The following is a 21,554-nucleotide window of genomic DNA, read 5'->3' on the forward strand; positions in this document are numbered from 1 at the left end:
TCTGCCGTTTACAGTCGCCGGAAGACTACACCGATCGCTCAAAATTACACATATATCAGAAATATCATCAATGGACACGTGAATCAAATGGAGCAGTCTTTCATTTCAGACAAGCAGGTATGCCGCTAATTCAATGTTGCGTTTGTAAACCCCAAACATCAGAAATCCAACAGTCTAACGTTATTTCAATGATATGAAATTTTGTCAAATATCATCGGTTCGGTTTGTAACCACGTCAGACCAAAATAGTAAGTTATGCTCTAAGATGAAATATACACGTTTTAGTGTTATGATTAATCTAGGTTATCATATTTTATATATAATATTAACATACCTGACGCTCCTAATGAAAATGTACTACAATTTTACTGTTGTAACACTAACTGTTGTTACTGTTTATGCTGTATTTAATGTATAGTAGCCTATACGTGATATTGATAACACATTAAAATGATACAAAAGTATATTCTGTATAACTGTATGTTGTCTGTATATTGCCTGTGTCAGTGTGTTTGTTGAGCATCCGGCGAGTCATGCAGCCCCTCAGAGATGCGGAGCTGGGGGCCTCCACCTTCTTCGCCTCTCCTCTTCCTCATGATGTGTGCGGCAGCAATGGGCTTCCTCTCACCCCCAACTCCATCAAGATCCTGGGACGATTTCAGATCCTCAAGACCATCACCCATCCCAGACTGTGCCAGTATGTGGACATCTCCAGAGGGAAGCATGGTAGGATGGCGTACACGCTTTATTGTCGTGCGTTTCCCGCTACATGACCGGCAAATCATCAGAGGCCCAAATAAGATAAAGTCTATTCAACCCACGGTGCTTTTATTTCCATAGTGCTTCATGCAATACAGATTGTTCCAGCTTCACAGTATTAAACAGGGAAGAATTAATCAACATCAGTGATCTCAATGATTGAAAAATGAGACCAATGTAAAGCAGCTGTAGCAAGACAATAGTGTTTGTCAGTTCAGTTAAATACATTTGGTTCATTATGAGACAAGCTCTACTGAAAACAGCAGTGTTGGTCTTCAACTCGAGTTAGTTCAGCGTTTATTCAGTTTGGTTCAATAACTGTCCATGTTGCAAAATGAATTCAGTTTATTTCATCTATAAAGCAGAAGACAACAGTGTCATTATTCAGCTGAAATTCAATTCGAGTTTTGCCCTCATCCAATAGTGTCAGTGCAGTTAAAACGATAAGGGTACTTAATATGAAATATCTCTTAAGGGTGACCCGACATCAATTGATAAATTACAGTAAATAAAGTTTATTTCCTACAAATATCAAAAAAAAGAAAATAGAAGAAAAAGCAATCTGAAGTGCTATTAAGTTGAAATGTGTGCTTTTTTTCATTTCTCTTAAAAACCTCACCGAGTCTGTTTTTGTTTTCTGGTGCTCTTGAGGGTTTTATCGTCTTTTATCTTAGTGATTTTTATCTTTGTGGTTTAATGGCATTATTTGTGTGCTGATTCTGCCTGTGAGGATCTTTCTTTTTATCTTTAGTTGCTTTATGACTCCTAGCTCAGTATTTATCATGCACGATGCGCGCTGTATCATGCGCGTTGTATCATGCACGTGTCCCCTATGAGAAAACCCTCTGAGATCGATGCATGTGTAGGCAAACACATGTGTTTGAAGTCCTTATGACGATTATGCAGATTTATTCGAGTTATAACTTTCTTTCATGTTTGAGAAATGACCTTGAATGCAGGTCATCATGTCGCTGGAAGGAATAATCCTTTCTGAGGATAATGAGTGGGTTATTAAAGTCAATTTTGAAATGGGAATAGTATGAATGTTGTACATTTTGGAGTGATTATTGCAAAACAATAGCGTTTTTTTTCAGTTGCATGCAGAACAGTGCAAACCAAATATAGAATAAATAAAACACTGATAAATTTACATGAGATGCTAAAGGTTCAGTGAATAATGGTGCTTGCAACACCAAGGTTGTGGGTTAGATTCCCATGAACTCTAATTTGACCTCTTGACATCTTGCAGAACGTCTGGTTATTGTAGCTGAGCACTATGAAAAAAGCTTGAAGGACCTTCTGAAGCAAGGGAAACCAGTCAGGTAATACATGCACACGGAATATAACTGATTGCATATGGTCTGTTTACATGACTTTGCGTCAAGTGAGGGATTCTTTAATGAAAACCATTATTTATTTGAAATACAGGTAGCCCATTTTTGCTCAATCTAAGGCAACACCAATAAATAAAAGCATGGAAATAGTGATTTACAGTGGTATTACCGTTAGATACAACATTGTAATATCTTAATTTAATAGCAATTGGGCCAGTTTGATAACAATTCACTATCAAGGACTGTAGACGTAGATGGTAAAACTTGCTTGAAAACAAGATGGAGGACAAAAACATCTTATTGCAAGCAGTAAAGCTTCCATTTTTTTAGACAGTATATAAAGTATTGAGTAACAATTTCCAATCAGACCAGTCATGTCTAGCAATATTTTCACCACCCCAATTACATATCCAGATTTTTCCAAAGAAACATGTTTTTCAACACCCAGACCTGTCTACAGGTTTCATGACTTGGGTTGCACTTTATTTTACAGTACGTGTACTTACATGTACTTATCGTGTACTTACAGTGTATTTATCTAAGAAAGTTCTGGTAAAACAAGGTAACTACATGGGGTAGGGGTAGGTTTAGGGGTAGTTTCAGGGTTAGTACTTAGTTATTACATAGTTATTGTAATTACTATAATGAGTACATAGTATGTACATGAGAAACAGGACTGTAAAATAAAGTGCTACCATGACTTGGGCAGAAAAGTCAGAATGTACTGTTTATAATATTTGACTGATAAGAACCATCCACTTTAGTTTATTAAGTGACATGAACTTTTCTACCCATATTTGTTTTGGATTTGTTTTTGAGGTCAGACTCACCCAGAAGCCTGTGCTTGTACAGACTGTTTGTCCTCTCTGTCTTCGTTTAAAAGCAGATGAATGCAGTGTCTTTTACTTTCAACTTTTTATTTTCATCCAGTATCATGTTAAACACAGAAAAACTGTAGCTGTCCGAGTGGAATTCACAGCTGAACCCATGATGTATTCACAATACCTGACAGATATTAGCAGTGACTGAACAGCTTCAACTGCATATTTATGCTGCTCTTGTTCTGCCATCTACTGTATAAATCTGATATTTTATTATGAATTAATGGCACTTAAATGAATTGCATGTTCTTATGTTTACTATCTGATTATGCCTTTCTTTTGCCCCATAGTATCTATATAAATATATCTATAAATGTTTGTGCATACATATATTTATTTATTTAATAATAGTTAGACTAATAACTGTTTGTATTTTGTCTTTTTTGGAAAAATTCCAAACTCTACCCCAAAATATGTAATCGATCGTTTATGATCGGTCTTAATTCCAGGAGATGTGATGAATAGTTTAACATGGGTATTTGTGGGTAAGCATAGGTACATATATGGTTGTAATATTATGTAATACGTTTAATTTTTCACGATTTTAAGATGTTCTTGTCTCTCTTAGTCCAGAGAAGGTGCTACAGGTTGCCTATGAAGTGCTGGAAGGCTTGGAGTTCATGAATAAACACGGCATGGTGCATCGTGCCTTGTCTCCCAACAATGTTCTCCTGGACCGCGAGGTGTGTAGACACACAGATAAGCTGTAGGCTGTAAAACAAGCTTTAAATTTAATTTTACTTTTTAAATTTAATTTAATTTAATTTGTATTATTGATCTAAGCCTGTTATTATTATTTTTTGCTCAAACATTTAATAATATTTCATATTTTCAATATAAAAGCTTTATAGTAAATAAGCTGGGAATTCTGACTTCAGTCTGTGTTACTGTTAGCATGAGTTTATTTAATATAATAAGCACAGTGAAATTGTCAGAATGACATCAGAATTGATGTCTTACTGTGAGGTGCTTTCAGCTCACTGTTGGAATCCAATGTTCTTTTACAAATCAACAGGGCAAGGTGAAGCTGGCCAAATTCGGCCTGTATCACATGACCGACCATGGAGCAGATGTTGACTTTCCTATTGGGTACGTCATTCAGCTATAATGTTTTCCATTTGTTTCCTGATCTAACATATTCCTCAAAGTGAAACTCACGTGCTTTGGAGTCTATATAAGGGTGCAGATAACATCTCGGCATCCTTATTGCAGAGCGGAAAGTCAGGGCGAGCTTTAAATCTTTTTAAGATGCATCGCGGCTCCAAATCGAAGCGTCAGCCTTTCATGGAAAAAAAGATGAATGGGTCACGCTGTGCTCTCGTAATAAAGAAAGATGAACTAACATTAGAAGTGCATCATTGTGGCCCATCTTTGTTTGGATCAAAAGCAGATCCTGGATATCAAAGCGGCTTCCTTGTGTGGTATCATAAATAACTTAGCTGAGTGGCACAACTAGGAGCCCTCATGTTCTCAGAGGGCCCGTCTTATAATATCAGGGTTTGTGGGACATGTCTTTTGTAATCTGTCATCACAAGGACCACATCTGCACCCTGCGAGACCTTTCCAACACCCGTGTCTTCTGTTTCTCTGTGTTTTTGTAGGTATCCATCTTACCTGCCTCCAGAGGTTATTGCTCAAGGCTGTTTTTATTCCAGCGACCCCTCGATCATTGAGGCCCCTCTTCCTTCAGGGCCCAAAACAGACGTTTGGTCTCTCGGGGTGCTTCTGTTTGAACTCTGTGTGGTACGCTCTCAGAGTTTTCATTGATTCTGCTCAACAAGGACTCAACTGAATTTGACATTAATGCAAATTATTGTTTCCAATATATATATATATATATATATATATATATATATATATATATATATATATATATATATATATATATATATATATATATATTGTAAGTTAAAAAAACTCCAGTTTTCACTTACAGGTTACATTTTATGCATATATATCAATCAAAGACGATAACGTTTATAAATTCCTTTTCTCCCTAAAAAAACCTTTGTTTGATTGCAAAATGGACACTTTTGCTTGAAATACACAAAATTCTTTTCTAGCTCGAAATGTGCTGAATTACTGAAACATTTAAAAAATTTATTAAATTTCCAGGCCAGTGTTATTTTATTATTATGTTTTTATTGTCATAGTTTTTACTAACATTTTGAATTAGATCCATTTTTATAGTTTTAGTTTTAGTTTTAATTTTAGTTGAATTTGTAATTAATTTTATGTTTAACTAAATTTATGATTTAGTTTTTTTTTTTTTTCAGTTTTAATTTCAGTTTGATATTTATTTTATTTTAGATATTTTAGGTGGTTATTTTAAGTTTAAACTAAACAAAACTGGAATTTAATTAAAAAAATAATAATTTAAATAACACCAATAACATTAGAAGTATATTTAGGTTTTAATCTAATATTTTTAATAGATTTAATTTTTTTAAATAATATTTGATAGTTTAAATAAATAGATTAATATTGAATATTATAAATTAATAACTTAATTTCGGGTTAACAAAAATGTTGTAACAGTTTTAGTTTTAGTAAACGGTAATAACTGTCCCAGGCCAAAAGAAACTAATTGTAAACAAACTTGAATGTTGGCTTGGCAAAGCCTACTTTCTTTTTTAAAAAGAGGAATACAAGGTCAAAACAGGCACAGTGCATTATGGGATGCACCATTGCATTTAGTATGCTCTGTTGTATACTGCACTTTTGGCAAATAAAGAAAAAATCTGCATACTGCAAAATTATTCAGACTGTTGAAATGTGACCACAATGATTTTAACATTAACTATTTGATGTCATGTGACTTGTGTTGTCCAATAGGGAAGGCAGATTCTACAGAACATTGATATTAGTGAGAGAATGAAGTTCATCATCACCTTAGGCAAGTTCGTGCTTATGTGACCCTGTTTATGTATTCACATCACATTATTATGTCTATTTTCTGTTGTAATGCATTGACTGGAATACCTTATTGTCTCTACAGGATGCATGGACGACATAATCACGGTTCTTGCCGAGGAACACGGCTGCTTAGATACAATTAAGGTAAGTTTGCTCATCTTAATGGATAGCCTTTCATCTTTGCACTTTACATTCCTTGATGAGATATTTGATTATGTTTTCTTTTTTTGTAAACCTTTTACTGCCGGACAGAACAATACACAATCAGTCTCATGGTTGGAAATGCTTTATCTCCGGGGTTTCATCTCGAAGGAATTTGACTTTAAAAGGTTTACTTTGAAACCTCTCAGATAAACTCTTCTTAGCTTGACACTGCAGGCTCACTGGTCGTACGGCTAATGTTTTCCAAATGTCCTCATAAAACTTCACTTTTCAGCGGGGTTTATGGCACGAATGACAGATAGTGCTGATTTATCAGAGTTTGGCTGGGTTTGATGCTTTACTAATATACCTGTATCCGTCTTTTTCCCAGGAGCTGCCTGAAAATGTGCAGGCTTTATTGAGGAAATGCCTGACGTTTCTCCCTTCAAAAAGGTTACCTATAATATTTAGCCCTATATCATTTCTTTATGGAAATAATAAAACTCTGATCTTCCAAAACTTTTCATGCAGTCAGAAGGACATTTGGCATCATGACATTATGCCTTTAAATCTCTCGAGTAGGGACTTGCACTTATTATTTATTAATTTATTTTACTAATAAATGTATTATTTAAATTCTTTGTAGGAATGGGCCACATAGTTATAAAATTGGTAGTTTTCATTCATATTGCATCTCAATATTTAAATTTATTTAAACAGCCATTAACACTTCAGAATATAGATATGTAGCAGAGATACTATTATAGTTTTTTATAATTATTTTGAATCAGTTTTTACTACTTTTATATTTTCAGTTCAGTTTCATTACATTTGAGTATATATTATTCATTTTTATTTTTATTTGATTTATTTTAGGACAATGTAGTCAGATTTGTAATTAATTTGACGTGTTTTCCTGTTTTATTTTATTTTATTTTTTATTTACTTTTTAGGTTTAATTTAGTTTTATTTGAGTTTTGGTTTTAGTTCAGTAGTTTTGGTTTAGTTTTAGTTTTTATTTATTATATTTCCAGAATAAGTCTTTAGAATCCATTTAAATGAAATTAGAATTTCATTTTATTTTAATTTAAATTATCAATTATTTTATTTCTCGATTAGTAAGTTTGCTTTTTGTCTAATTAAATTATCACATTATTGGAATTAATATATTAATTAATATTTATACTACAAATAAATAATACATACAGTATGATCTAAAATTAGTATTTTATTTTAACAATAATTTTATTTTTATATTTTACTTTTAGTTAACTGTAATAATTAATTTGTTAATATTAAATATTAATTTATTCATAATGTGTTTAAAATGTCCATACAGGGAATTTGCCCTAATAAAATGTTCCATACTTGTTTGCTTTGGTCTAATTGAGCACATCGAACATCACAATATGGAATTGATGTACTACTTAATATTAATACTACTAATAATTATTAATGCATACAGTATGTAAGTAAACAGAGAGGACCAAACTCATGGTTATTTAATAATAATAGTTAGTGTCTGATTGTTGTTGTCTTTCAGAGCCACTCCGGCCGAGCTTCTGGGAGACTCTGTGTTTGAGATCATTTCCTGTCAGTACACACCCTACCAGAGCCCTGTGCGTCTGTTTGCCGCCTCCCCGCGCTGTGCTCATTTACAGCTTCCCGAGGACATCAGTGAACTCTGGAAAGGTTCGAGTGCCTATATCTCACACTGTGGAAACATTTTTAATGACTATCAAAAAACGAATTCTAAAAATAGTGTTAATGACGATACTGCTGTGCTGTGCAGATGATGGAGAGAACTACCTGTCAGAGAGAGCCATAGATGAGGTGCATCATCTGTGGTGTTTGGCAGGAGGAGACCTGGAGAAAGAGCTGACCAATCAAGAGATCATCCAGTCCAAACCTCCCATCTGCACCCTTCCCAAGTACTCCCACATCTCTGACCCCTTAACGACTGTCTCAGCGTGCAGAATAAATCATCTGTTTTAAACAGCTGTTTGCATTCGTGTGTTTGCTCTCCAGGTTCATTTTGGAGGATGGCGAGTCTTTTGGTCAAGGCCGCGACAGAAGCTTCCTCCTCGATGACACAACTGTGACGCTTTCTCTTAATCAGCTAAAAAATGTAAGGGTGTTTCCTCGTATAGGCCATCAAAATACAATTGTAAATGTATTATTTAAAAAAAAAAAATCTATCTCTCTATCTATCTATCTATCTATCTATCTATCTATCTATCTATCTATCTATCTTTATGTATGCTTGTATGTATGTGTGTATATATATATATATGTGTGTGTGTGTGTGTGTGTGTGTGTTAGGGCTGCCAGTCGATTCAAATTCTTAATCTAGTTGATTACAGGATGCTGCGATTATTTAATCTAATTAATTAATTAATTAATTAGGCCAGTATCTTAACAGCATTAACATATTGTAATCACGTTTTTTTTGTTTTTTGTATAACTAATTAATATAATATTATTATTATTTTATTATACATTTACAATTATCTTCAACATTTAGATATGTAATTTTGATTTGGGTTTATATTGAATATTGTAGACAATGTTTTATTTTATTTTTTGTACATTCATGATTATCTTCAACATTTAGGTGTGTAATTATGACTTGGGGTTTATACTGAATATTGTAAACAATATTTTATTTTATATCGTTCAATTGTTATTATCTTAAATATTGAATGTATAATTTAAGTTTTAAGATTTTGGTTCATATTGAATATCATAGACAATATTTACATTCTTTATTGTTCATTTGTGATTATCTAAAATATTTAGGTGTTTAAGATTTGGGTTTGTATTGAAATGTAAAAAAATGCATAAAATGTGATATATGTATTGATATAGGATTTATGTTTATATTTAATAATTAATTAATGTAATTTTTTTTTATTTTTTTTTATTGATTTATAAATTTAGTTATGTACAATGCTTGACAGTGTTTTTTTTTTTTTTTTTTTTACAAATCCAAAAACATAACGTGAGGTGACACTAAAGCACGGCTAATCTCTCATTCCAGAGGCTGAAGGATGTCGCAGGAGAGACGTACTATCCATTACTAGAAGATGAGTAAGAAATCATCTCTTATTCATGAAGTCTGATCTTGTGTTTGGCAGCAGTCAGTGTGTGTCTGATGCTGTGGAAATGTCCCGTGTGTCCCGCAGACAGTCCAGCCTGCCTCAGTCTAACAGCAGTAATGAACTGTCTGCCACCGTCACACTGCCCCTCATTATCCGGGAGAGAGACACCGAGTACCAGCTCACCCGCATCGTCCTCTTCGACAGACTGCTCAAGGTCCTTCACACACACATTTTCTGAAAATGACCACATAAAAATAGCTGAAGAAATCACCCCATGATGGATGTCCACCCACAAAACAAACGGCTCATTAAGACATTTTCAAAAAAAGACAAATCATTAATATTGATTTACTGGTTCTTTTTCTATTGATTTACTGGTTCTTTTTCAAACACTTTTTTTTTTATGTTGACAATTAGAAATAATTCATAGTGTATTAGTTTAACAGACTTCAGCAGCTCATAAAACGAAGTTTAACAAACCCTATTACTGTAAATAATTCCATAAATGTGTTTCGCATTAATTTTTAGGCGTACCCCTACAAGAAGACCCAAGTCTGGAAGGAGGCGAGGGTTGATATTCCTCCTCTTCTGAGGGGTCTGGCCTGGGCAGCTTTATTAGGAGTTGAGGTACACACAAACACTGCATATACGCCAGGGAATATATTCTAATTGTTCAGCAATAGATGTTTTATGACCGTTTTTATAGGAAACGTGGGCTGGTTTTCTTGAGTCAGATCGAAATGTTGAAGTGTTTGGCGGCTAAAAAGCATGCCTGGCGTTTTCTGGTCATTAGTGGACTATTGATGCATGACGTGCAATCAATCAAATTTTGACATAAATTCAATGCACATTTCACTTTATAGCAACACAGTTGTTGTGTTTTAATATTAAACCTGCCTTTTAGTGCAACACTCCCACATTCAAATCAATCAATGTATCCCGCAGGGGGACATCCAATCAAAATATGATGGCATCGATAAGGACACGCCCATCCCCACTGACAGACAGGTGAGACTCTTTTCTGTGTGTTTAATAGTCTTCGCACTGATTGAGGTTATTGAAAAGCTGAATAATTAATCAGCCTGTTGAATTATTCACTTTGTTTGTGAAGAGCCTGTTTTCACCTTTAAGCCTTGTTAAGATTTGACTGTCCACTGCTGAATATTTCAAACGATCCCGGAGCAAACAGCGCTGACGGAGACGCGTCGCCCACCTAGTTGATTTAAGGCTGCAGATTTTATGCATTTGTCACGCAGATTGAAGTGGACATCCCTCGCTGTCACCAGTACGACGAGCTGCTGTCGTCACCTCAGGGTCACATCAAGTTTCGGCGGGTGCTCAAGGCTTGGGTGGTGTCTCATCCTGATCTGGTGTACTGGCAAGGTGATGGAGCCATGCTCGGGTGGGGTCATGCACACGGTTCCGCTTTCTTCCACTAGATGGCACCAAAGACTCGCAGTGTTTCTGTTGTGCATTGACTGTTGGATAAAGATAGCAGATCAACTCTTGTGCACTCTTAAGAAACCCGTCAAGAACCCATCTGGGTCATATTTCACCCTAAAATATGAAGAGATCAAGCTTATTTTTTAGAATGTGAAGATGTTTTTCATTATGCCTTTTATTAGCATTACAATCAAACCCATGTTCCACCAAAATTATAATTCTCATAATATGTAATTGCTCTAAGTGTGTTTTTATTTTAGAATATGACATGGGCATTTTCTTGACCGGTTTTGTGAGATTGTCCCATGTATGTCATGATTTGATGTTTTTGCTGTAGGCTTGGATTCGCTCTGCGCACCTTTCCTCTATCTAAATTTCAACAACGAAGGTAAGATTTCTGGCCAACTTATTTATTTTTTTACATTCTTCCTGATATTAGTGCCTCTAGGCGGACTAACTCAATCTTGTTATTATTTTTCCTCTCAGCTCTTGCATATGCATGCATGTCGGCCTTCATTCCCAAATATCTGTACAATTTCTTCCTAAAGGACAACTCGCATGTGATACAAGGTAAGGGGACCTTTTCGTTTCTCCATAAAGAACAGAACTACAGTATAAAGATTGGGAATGTGTGAAAAAAGCAGCCACGTTTAATCGATTTGCGGCATGCCTGATTTGTGTGGCAGTTTGCACGTGCTTGCTTGCATTGCAGCTGTTTTTTAAAAATCCTTTAAGTGTTTATGGCTGTTACACTGCAGTGATTGCAGCCGTAAACACTTAGAGGATTTCTGTAGCCTGACATTTGGGCATGTTTGTTGTTGCGTTTGCAAGCTCAGCTGTCAGCACTTCAGGAGCAGAATTGCTTTGTTTAGCTGTCTGACTGAGCTTTGAGCAGAGTGTTTGTCCTGCCATGGGTATAACGTGTTAAAAGTGTTTTTAGCTGGAGTGCAAACGCCTGAATGCTCTTATTCTTCACTTCTCCAGAATATCTGACCGTCTTCTCGCAGATGATTGCGTTCCACGACCCCGAGCTCAGCAACCACCTGAACGAGATTGGATTCATACCTGATGTAAGTGTAAATATTTCAAAAACACATGAGATCACATCGAAATCAAGTCAAATTGACATTGTTTACTTTGTTGCATGCCCCATGATATCAATATTTGATCCATTCCTGTTAGCTTTGAGAGCCGTCTATATGCTAGTTTACTCCGAAAAGTGTTTCCAATGGCAGAACAGAAACCTAATGGGAAATATTGTGTCTAAAATGTAATTGAGCAATGTGTTACTCAATATTAACCTTTTGTTGTGTTCAAGAGTCAATGGATTTCTTCAAATCCACAATACTATGTATGAGCTATAATAACAATGACCCTTGCACTTATAGCAAACATTAATGAGTGAGGCTATTCTTTTATTTAGATAATAGAATACAATAATAATAATTGCTATATTATGTTTTTTATAAAATGTGTGTGTGTGTGTGTGCGCGCGCGCATGTGTGTGTGTGCATGTGTTTGTGTGCGTGTGTGTGTGTGCCGGTGTGAAATGAATTAAAATGTAATGGAGATGGTTTGAAACTTCAGTTTTCAAACTCTGAAGTGCTGCTTATTCAATTTACATTTAGAAAATATATTGACATATTGTTTTCCCTTTCATTTATTTGTCAAATTATCTTTAATTGGTCTTAAAAAGTCTTCAATTTACCCTGGAAAAGCTTGCAGAAGCCTTGAATTTAATATAATTAAATATTGTTTATAATGGTAAATATTTACTTCAATAATGAGTTATTACATTTGCTAATTTGATTTGTTTTTCTGGTTTCACTTTAGTATTAATTTATTTATTTATTTGACCCTTTTTTTTGCATTTAACTTATTTGATGTTTACTAAAAGGGTAAATGGTAAACTCAATTCTGAGTTGGTATTCATATTATTGACTCATACCAGAACATTTAAAAATGAATAAATGTAAGAGCTAAAATGCTTTTGATTGCGTGTACAGTATAATGGCTTGTTTTGACAGCAGATCCTCTCTAGAGTGATTGAGCACATCTTTGCATTCATGTCCTGTCACACGTCAGATCTGCTGTGGCTCGTGTCATTGATGGGCCGCTCACACACGTGGCTGACCCTGAGATTTGATCGCCGGCCAAGTTTTCCTCGAGCGCACACACACCGGAATATTCTGTGATCCACAAACGCTCCCTCTTTATTTTTTCAAATGCCAAGATGATGTCTCTCTACACTGATGGATAGGTGACCTCCACAGACAAATCCACCCACAGCTCTGCGACCGAGGGTCCAAATAAATGATGAGTTGTGGGAATCAACACGGAATTGGTCTTTGATGCAGGAGCAGAGAACCGGCGTTCAGCTCAGCCTCTGCACAGCTGCTGTTATGGTTCGACCGCATGAATCAAAAGAAGACACTGCTGAACTGGAGTCTCTGAGCAGACCATTATATAGGCTTAACCCTGCCATGATTCCCAATGCGTTTGATCTGGAAGTGTTTGTTTTCTTGACAACACAATCCCAAAGTCACCTTGCTGGCTTTTAAAGGGGCCCTGTTAGTAGAATTTAATGCTTTTCTCTGAAGCAAGGTGGACTTTGGCCAGAATACCCTAGCGACCACCCAAAACACCCCAGCTAGATTCATTTTGTGCGCTGTTTGCTTGATGTCCGTTGGTTCTCACTGTTGTTGTCATTTTAATTTTCACTGAGTTGGGATAATATTTGACCCTGACTTGACTTATCTTGTTATTATCAAACTGTCTTTGAGGCATGAATGCATCTTGGCTGATGTTAGTCGAGGATTTGGCTCAGTTCGGTAAAGTCTGCATGAGTGCTATTATATTTGGCAGCACAAGGCCTGGAATTCGCAGGAAAGTGACCTAGTTTTGTGTCCTGCTTCTTGTTGGTATTCTGATAATGTTGGATAGGCCAGGGTTTTTTTGCCAAAACTAACCGATTTTGTTTTGATTTTCTTTCAAAGCATTCGTTGAATTGCTTGGACAAAATGGCAAACGTGTAATTTTGGATCTAATTGGGTAATATTTGTTGTGATGCAATCAAGGGTGACGTTCTGTTACTTTAGAAGGACATTAAAGAGATAGTTCACCCCAAAATTTAAATTCTGTCATCATTTACTCATCCTCATGTCGTTCCAAACCTGACCATAAACCAAACCAGAAAAGAAGATATTTTGAAGATTGCTGGTAATCTAACGGTTAGTGGTTAGCCATTGACTACAACCACTAATATACACTATCTATAGTGTATATATTTTTTCCTACTATGGAAGTCAATGGCAACCTCTAACTGTTTGATTACCAGCGATCTTTTAAAAATATCTTCTTTCATGTTCAACATAAGGGCCGTTTCATAGTCAACGCATCTATACGCATACGCGTCCCCGAGGCTACACATCGTTACGCTTCGGCCGCCATTATGCGTCGGTGCGTACCCAAATGTGTCGTCCTAGTTTTTGATACGCGCCGATGCATGCAATACTATGCGTTGTTGGTGGGGGCGACATTGCAAGTATTGTACATTAATTCAAGTATATTGTGTTTACAGAAGAAGAAGGTTTGAATACAATTATGCGAACTTATAAGTATTCATCCACATTTATACGATAGTTAATCAGCAACAGAATACACTCCTTTTCAGTTGCCATTGTGATCTGAATATCACGCGACCCGACTCTACTATCACCCGACTCTACTACCCTTTGTTGCGTGAGCGGTGTATTACATACACGCATCACCCATGACGCTTGCGTCCTCTGTTTACTGTGCGTTCACACCGCCGGCGTCGAGAGCGTCAAAAATCGCTCTTGCCGCTCTGCTCACGACGCTGCAGAAAGATTCGTGAGCGCTCAGACGCTCTGACGTAGATCGAATGCTTATTTTGTATTTAAAGTGGCCGCAAAGCAAACAAGCTTGTTGATCTCGTGCAGACTAACCACAAGGAGAGTAACGTTATAAGTTAACCTCATTAAATATTGTTGTGGACGAAATATTTTACTTAAAATGAACAATCTCAGACACCTTGGTCCACGTATCACTTTTAATTTATTATTTATTTCCCTGTACGCAAACAGGGACACATCATAAATTATTGCAAACGCGAAAATCATCCTGTCCTTCATTGTGCTTGGGAACTAATGTAGTTGGAGCTGCGTTCTCTGAAATCCTCTCAAGCAGTGGACTTCTACGTTCAGATTGGTTGCTGCCCAACCGCGTCATAGCTAATTACCATAAAGTTGCCTTGATTTCAACTCTCCTCGACGCTCTCAACGGCCAAGTCGCGCCGCGCCGCTCCTCGCTGCTGCTCGACGCCGGCTTACATTGAAAATGAATGACTTCCGGCCACTTTGACGCTCTCGACGCCGGCGGTGTGAACGCACAGTTAGACTATGAAAGGGAGCGCGTCGCTCACGTCGCTCGCGTCGCTTGCTCGCGTTTCTCGCGTTGACTATGTAAAGGCCCTAAGAAAGCAACTCATACAGGTTTGGAATTACATGAGGCTGAGTAAATGATGACAGAATTTTCATTTTTGGGTGAACTATAGCTTTAATGGCGGTTTGGGGTCAGTAAGATTTTAAAAAAATAAATTAATACTACAGCAAGGATGCGTTAAAACAAGTAAAATTGACAATTATAATGTTACAAATGATTACAAATGCTATTCCTTTGAACTTTTCTATTCAGTAAAAAAATTATAATGGTTTCACAAAAATATTAAGCAGCACAACTGTTTTAAACATTGATAATTAATATTTAAACAGTTGATTGATCAGCAAATTAGTATACTAGAATGATTTCTGAAGACTCATGTGACACTTAAGACTGGAGTAATGATGCTGAAAATTCAGCCTTGCATCACAGGAATAAATTGCATTTTAAAATATATGAAATTATGGCTGGTAGACCCAATCAAATTTGTGAACCCGTAGAGATTTTGGACTATCATCTCTTATCGTGGTTACATGCTCACGTGACATTACTGTGCTACGTGGTTATGAAAACCTTTTTGTTTGCATGTGTTTTTAATCATTGGAGTTTAAAAACCTTTTTTTTTTCAAAAAGTGATTTTTGGGCAGCTCTTAAAGTGAGCGCAGTCTAGTATTCCTGCAATCCGTCGTTCATGTTAATCAAACAACAAAATAGAGAAAATCTGACACTGCTCTTGCCTAAATCACAGTGAAGAATATACAGTGTTTGTGTTGGCCTACATTTTATTACTAAGAACAAATAAATAAGAAATGCTACATACATTGTTCAACTATAGTTTTTTTCCTATTGCTGTTAATTCGTTTTTTTTTTTGTCTTTGGTGAGCTTAAGTTTTCCATTTTTTTCTATGGTATGAAAAATGTTGATATCATAAAGTCGTTATTCCTAGCAAGAATAAATAACTACACTGCGTGCATAATTATTAGCCACTTTGATAATCTGATGGTAAAAAAAAAAATCGTAATATCAACGTGCCTGATAATTATGCATGCAGTGTATATTGTGGTATATATCATTCATGTGAAATAAAATTACTCATATTGTGATAAAAGATTTTGGTCATATCACCCACCCCTAATTAAAATGAAAACATAAATTGTGATAATATTTCACAATATTGCATCATTATTTTGATTAAATAAATGCAGCCTTGGTGAGCATAAGAGTCTTTCAGAAACAGAAAAAAATCGTTTTTTTTTTTCTCATTTTAAACGTTAATGTATATTGTTTCTGACACCATTTATTTTGGGTGTCATGATGTCACTGGACCTCGTCCCATCATGCACAGCTCCTCGCTGCCTCTAATTTTGACTCCTTCGGGGCCGTGCTGTCACGTTTAGCAGCGGTCAGTCTGTCTCAGTCAGAGATGGAGCTCTTCCCAGCAGGGAGCTGATTTGGCTAGACCGAAGCCTGTCTCGCGCTCGTCCTCTCATTTCTCCCTAAACCCCTCTGAGGCCGAGCCACCAATCAACTGCTGAAATGGATTATACATCCTACCCAACCGCAACCGAGCAGAACCATGGGAAAAGAGGCAGTGTTGGAACAGGTGCTGGAGGGAGACGGCAGAGAGACGCGGGGATGCTGGCTGTTCATTACACTCCCACACACGTCCTCTCGTTTCACAGAGGGCTGTAAAGCAGAGGCCTGAATGACAAATACAGGTTCCCTCTGATGAATTTAACAATCGCTGAGGTGTTTTATTGGGAATTATAAAAGGGCCCGTGCTGTTTGTTCATAATAATCACATTGTTGCTCATGTAAAAATGTTTTTTTGTGCAAGAATGAATGTTCTTTCTTTCTGTTCCTTTCAGCTGTATGCGATCCCGTGGTTCCTTACAATGTTCACACGTAAGTATCAGTGACTCCTTGGCAAGATTTCATAATTTCACAATTATTTTCTGGATGGGTTATAGCTAATGCACTAAAGAATAATAACAAAGAGTACCTTATTTTGAAGTGTTAAGGCCTGCTCACACCAAGAACGATAACTATAAAGATAAAGATATTAGCGTCCACACCAGCGAACGATATCGTCTGGTTATTCTAAGCGCACGTCTGCCGCTTTAAATTCTCGAACTCGTTACGGTAGTATAGATTCTGTTTGGCTGTCAATATTTTTATTGTTCATCAGCTGGAAAAAAATTGTTCTGAAAGTGATTCTTTATTGTTATATTTGTGGTGTGAACTCTACAAGATTTTTTGAACTATATCTTATCGTTATCGGTATATCGTTATCAGTATATCGTTATTGTGCTTGGTGTGAATGGGCCTTTACTCTCCCTTTTTCTCTTGAAGTCGACTGGTTTCTTTTGTCTTGTGGAATAAAAAATCTTCAAATTAAGGTTGCTAAAACACTGTCAAGATGATTCAGATGATTCAAATTATAGAAGGACATATAACCTTGGCGGTAATTATAGTGATTTGCACTGTAGTAATTTATGGCATGTTGAATTGTTCTGATTACATCTTTGATGATGATAAATGCGTCAGATTTGTTCTTTTTGCATTTCCAAAACAATAAGCACTGATGGACTAATTGTGCATTGTTTAATCATACATTCTGTAATGTGTAGTATCAAAAACGGTAGTATTTTGCATATTATTAATATTACATTAGCAACAAATATTTGCATTAATAATGTACAAATGATGTTTCATTGTTGTTGTTATTATATCATAAAAAATAATGTTAAACTATACTGTGTAATAAACATTTTTAAAATGATAATATTTCAAGATGCTATGCTGTCCTTTGATGGTCAAGCAACAATAAACAAGTTACTGATTTTTTATGAGTACATTTTTCTTTAAATTCACAACAAATTCATGACTTAAACTTAAGAATTGCTTATTATTATTTTTTTTTATGTGGATCGTTCCAGTTCTGGAATCTGAAATCAAAAATTACACAATATAGCAACAGCCATGATACAGAAGGCCTGTTGACCATATTAATGCGCAGCTGTTACAGTGCAAAGACTGCAAAATAACTCATTTCTTGTCCCATTTCCTCTGCAGATGTGTTCCCCCTGCACAAGATCTTCCACCTGTGGGACACTCTGCTTTTGGGAAACTCCTCTTTCCCCTTCTGCATCGGTGTAGCTATTCTACAGCAGCTGAGGGACCGTCTGCTGGCCAACGGCTTCAACGAGTGCATACTGCTCTTCTCAGACCTGCCTGGTAAGAGTCACCAGTGCACATGCACATTTTCTTTTCTTTTACATATTCCTTTGTAGCATTTTATTATTTTTTTCCATACTAAAGTCCATCTACTGTATATTGTTACTTGTAGGTTTTCTCGTAGCAAAAACAATGATTTAGTTTCTCGCGACCATTTCTGACCTGACAAGCTGTTGCTGCTGTACCTTTAAGACTTCTGCGTGTAAATGATATGCGTTGTGTTTAGGTAACCTCTGTGTGCCAGTGTAGTTCAGACTTTCATTCATCAGGTCAAGTTGTTAGTGTTCCTTTAGCTGAAGTGGTAGAGCACTGAGTTAGCAAGTTGTAGGTTCGAATCCCAGGGAACACATCTTAAGAGAAAATTATTAGTCTGAATGCAATGTAAGTCGCTTTGGATAAAAGTGTCTGCTAAATGCATAAATTTAGTTGAATATTGAACAGGCATTGACATGTCAACATGGGTGGTTGTATGCTGATGACAGTTTCTAAATTACTTGTTTTGCTGTTTGGTTAGCATAAATTAGCATTTTGAAGGAAAATTTCTGCACAGTACATTGAGCTTTTATTTAAAAGCTTCAAAGTGCATTTTATTGGAAAGATCCCATTTTGACCTCATCAACTGAGTAAAGGTCTTGTCACATTTTACAAAATTTAGCTGGCAAAAAAGTGTCCGTTGTCTAAGAGCGAAATTGAGCCGATCGCATGGATTCCTGTTAAAATTACTTTGCCCGCAAAATTTTGCAGCAACAATAATTGTGACCACACACTAATTACTAGAATTATGTAGAGCAGGTGCATTGTGGGTAAATCCACTGTATGCTGTAAAAATGCTGAGTAAAGTGCTAATAATGAAAGGTGCTAATAAAGTTTTGAATAAATAAAAAAAACTTGTTCACCCTCATGTTATTCCAAAGAATAACTTTCTTTAATGGATTTGAATATTAGAAACGTGTTAGTGTGTTATGTGTAAGCCAGGTTAAAGGTTCTAGATTTAAACCGACAGAGTGTGTCTGCCTCCTGAACAATGTTAGGAAGGTTATTCTAGAGTTTGGCGCTAATTAGGAAAAGGATCTGCTGCCCGCAGTTGATTTTGATATTTTAACTATTCTCAAATTGCCAGAGTTTTGAGAACGTAGCGGAAGTGTAGAACTCTAGTGCAATAAGAGCTCATTAAAATAGTGAGGTGCTAATCCATTCAGGGCTTTATAAGTAATAAGCAAGATTTATATCTATACAATGTTTGATAGAGAGGTAGTGCAGTGTTGACAGAACTGGGCTAATATGCTCATACTTCCTGGTTCTAGTAAAAACTCTAGCTGCTGCATTTTGGAACAGCTGGAGTTTGTTTATAAAGCGTGCAGAAATGTGACAACCATTATGTAGAGCAGGTGCATTGTGGATCTTTATTAAATTAATTATTCATTTTTAAGTTATTTAAAACTAAAAGTTTTTGTTTTATGGGGAGAATAAAAATAAAATTAAATTAAAATGTTTAAAAAATGAAAATGGTGATTATTTTCCAACTAACGTAAATAAGTTGAAATCCTAGAATTTCTAAAACTAAAATAAAAATATAAATAGAAGCTAAATAGAAATTTTACAAAAAAAATAATACAATTTAAAAAGCACTTAACAAAACCGATCACGTCGATACATATTGAAATGATTGGATTTCTTCAACAAAATTTCACAGAGCAAATATACCTGTGACTAGAATTATGTAGAGCGGGTGCATTGTGGATAAATCTATTGCATAGAAATGCTAAATAAATTTTATTATTAACTGAATAAATATATGGAAAAAAATCCAATACCTCATGTTATTCCATAGTAATGAATTCTTTATTAAATTCATTCTCAATTTTTACGTTATTTGTTGAAAAACCTAAAACTAAAAGTTAAAAACTTTTGTTTTATTTGACAAAAAAGGAGTTCTATTTATTTTCACATTCTCCATTAAAATATTTTCAAACCGATATATGACTTCTTGGAATCAGACAAAAAATGTCAATTAAGTCACCAGAGTTGATTTTGAGAATATGTTTGATTAAATATTAAAACCTACTGTAATGCATGGATCTAATATAACGTTACATCAGTTTTTTCCTCAACCATTAACAAACATTCATGTAAATCATAACAGATTATGTTTGTTTGAATCCTGCCAAGACATATTTCACAATGATGCACTTTATAGGAAATTTTACGCCTTATGCATGCAGTTTGTAAATGTCAGTCAGCCAATTGTTTTGTTTTCATCAGCTTGGGTTTAAAATCATATTTTACCGTTTTGGACTCATGTCACTGAGAATTTGATATGAATATTCCCAAAGCTGGAATGCTGTGCTTTGCAACAATAAACCTGCATCTTATGGTGAGAAGCAGCAGCAGTTGTCCAGTGAACATAGAAAAAAGTATTCCTTTCAGAAAATGTATACTTTTTTTTAAATAAACTCTTCTTTTTTGGGGGAGATTTTGGAGGCTACAGTTAAGGGAGATGCTGAAGGAAAGCTGCAAGCCACGATGACCATTATTGTCAGTATGGGACCCGAATGGTTTGGAGAAGGGACATGCTGCTTTTGTAGCCGATCCCTTTAAATTTGCTAAGGATTTGCTGGGGCAGAAGGATAGTGGAAAGCTGGTCTGTTCACAGTAAGAAAGAATACATACATATACAATACATACAGCGATCTAAAGAGAGAACAGGAGTTGGATTAGTGTGACATCTTTATAGAGTCTGCTGGACCAGAGTCACAGTTTCACTTGTCAGAGCTGCAGTTCTCATACAAAGACTACAAAAACTGCCCCAAACTCCTTTTTCATCTGTGGCAGATTCTGCTAGTTTTCTGGAGATGGGTAAGAATCCCAGAGCACTGGCGAGTGGCTGAAGGGGTATGGATCCCAAAGGAGGAAAACTCAACTCGTATAGATCAGTTCCGCATAATCTCCCTGCTGAGCATAGAAGCAAAGATCTTCTTCAGTGCTGTCTTCAATCGAATCGCACCTATTTGGCAGAAAACACCTATATCGATACATCAGTACAAAAGGGTGGAGTTGCAGGTTTTCCAGTGACAACCACCCATCAGGGCTTTTATGGATGATCCCAGGATGTCGGTGGATTTTACAGGGCCTAGAGGAGCTAATGAAGTGCCCTTATGCATCTTCAAACCTGACAAATCAAGATCATTGGTACTGAAGAAAGGGAAGGTGGAAGATAAACTAAGATTCTACATTGCAGGCACAGCCATTCCAATTATATCAGAAAAGCCAGTCAAGAGTC

The 21,554-nt window shown here is 35.9% G+C and overlaps 1 protein-coding gene across 1 annotated transcript in view; it reads left to right on the forward strand.

Moving 5' to 3' along the window:
- The first annotated feature begins 7 nt into the window (after positions 1 to 7).
- The window catches only part of LOC113044052 (TBC domain-containing protein kinase-like protein), a 43,691-nt gene continuing 22,144 nt past the window's right edge, over positions 8 to 21,554 (forward strand). The window contains exons 1-22 of the mRNA XM_026203640.1: positions 8 to 117; positions 508 to 726; positions 2,009 to 2,081; positions 3,543 to 3,657; positions 3,990 to 4,063; positions 4,576 to 4,717; positions 5,810 to 5,870; positions 5,973 to 6,034; positions 6,423 to 6,484; positions 7,575 to 7,723; positions 7,824 to 7,962; positions 8,060 to 8,159; positions 9,072 to 9,121; positions 9,217 to 9,346; positions 9,661 to 9,759; positions 10,078 to 10,140; positions 10,389 to 10,515; positions 10,913 to 10,963; positions 11,062 to 11,145; positions 11,560 to 11,645; positions 16,906 to 16,942; positions 18,113 to 18,274. Coding sequence (XP_026059425.1) covers positions 534 to 726; positions 2,009 to 2,081; positions 3,543 to 3,657; positions 3,990 to 4,063; positions 4,576 to 4,717; positions 5,810 to 5,870; positions 5,973 to 6,034; positions 6,423 to 6,484; positions 7,575 to 7,723; positions 7,824 to 7,962; positions 8,060 to 8,159; positions 9,072 to 9,121; positions 9,217 to 9,346; positions 9,661 to 9,759; positions 10,078 to 10,140; positions 10,389 to 10,515; positions 10,913 to 10,963; positions 11,062 to 11,145; positions 11,560 to 11,645; positions 16,906 to 16,942; positions 18,113 to 18,274 — 2,059 coding nt within the window. The 5' untranslated portion in view covers positions 8 to 117; positions 508 to 533. The remainder of the gene's footprint in view (positions 118 to 507; positions 727 to 2,008; positions 2,082 to 3,542; positions 3,658 to 3,989; positions 4,064 to 4,575; positions 4,718 to 5,809; positions 5,871 to 5,972; positions 6,035 to 6,422; positions 6,485 to 7,574; positions 7,724 to 7,823; positions 7,963 to 8,059; positions 8,160 to 9,071; positions 9,122 to 9,216; positions 9,347 to 9,660; positions 9,760 to 10,077; positions 10,141 to 10,388; positions 10,516 to 10,912; positions 10,964 to 11,061; positions 11,146 to 11,559; positions 11,646 to 16,905; positions 16,943 to 18,112; positions 18,275 to 21,554) is intronic.

The sequence above is a fragment of the Carassius auratus genome, chromosome 26 (genome assembly GCF_003368295.1).
Source record: "Carassius auratus strain Wakin chromosome 26, ASM336829v1, whole genome shotgun sequence".
Taxonomy (NCBI): Eukaryota; Metazoa; Chordata; class Actinopteri; order Cypriniformes; family Cyprinidae; genus Carassius; species Carassius auratus.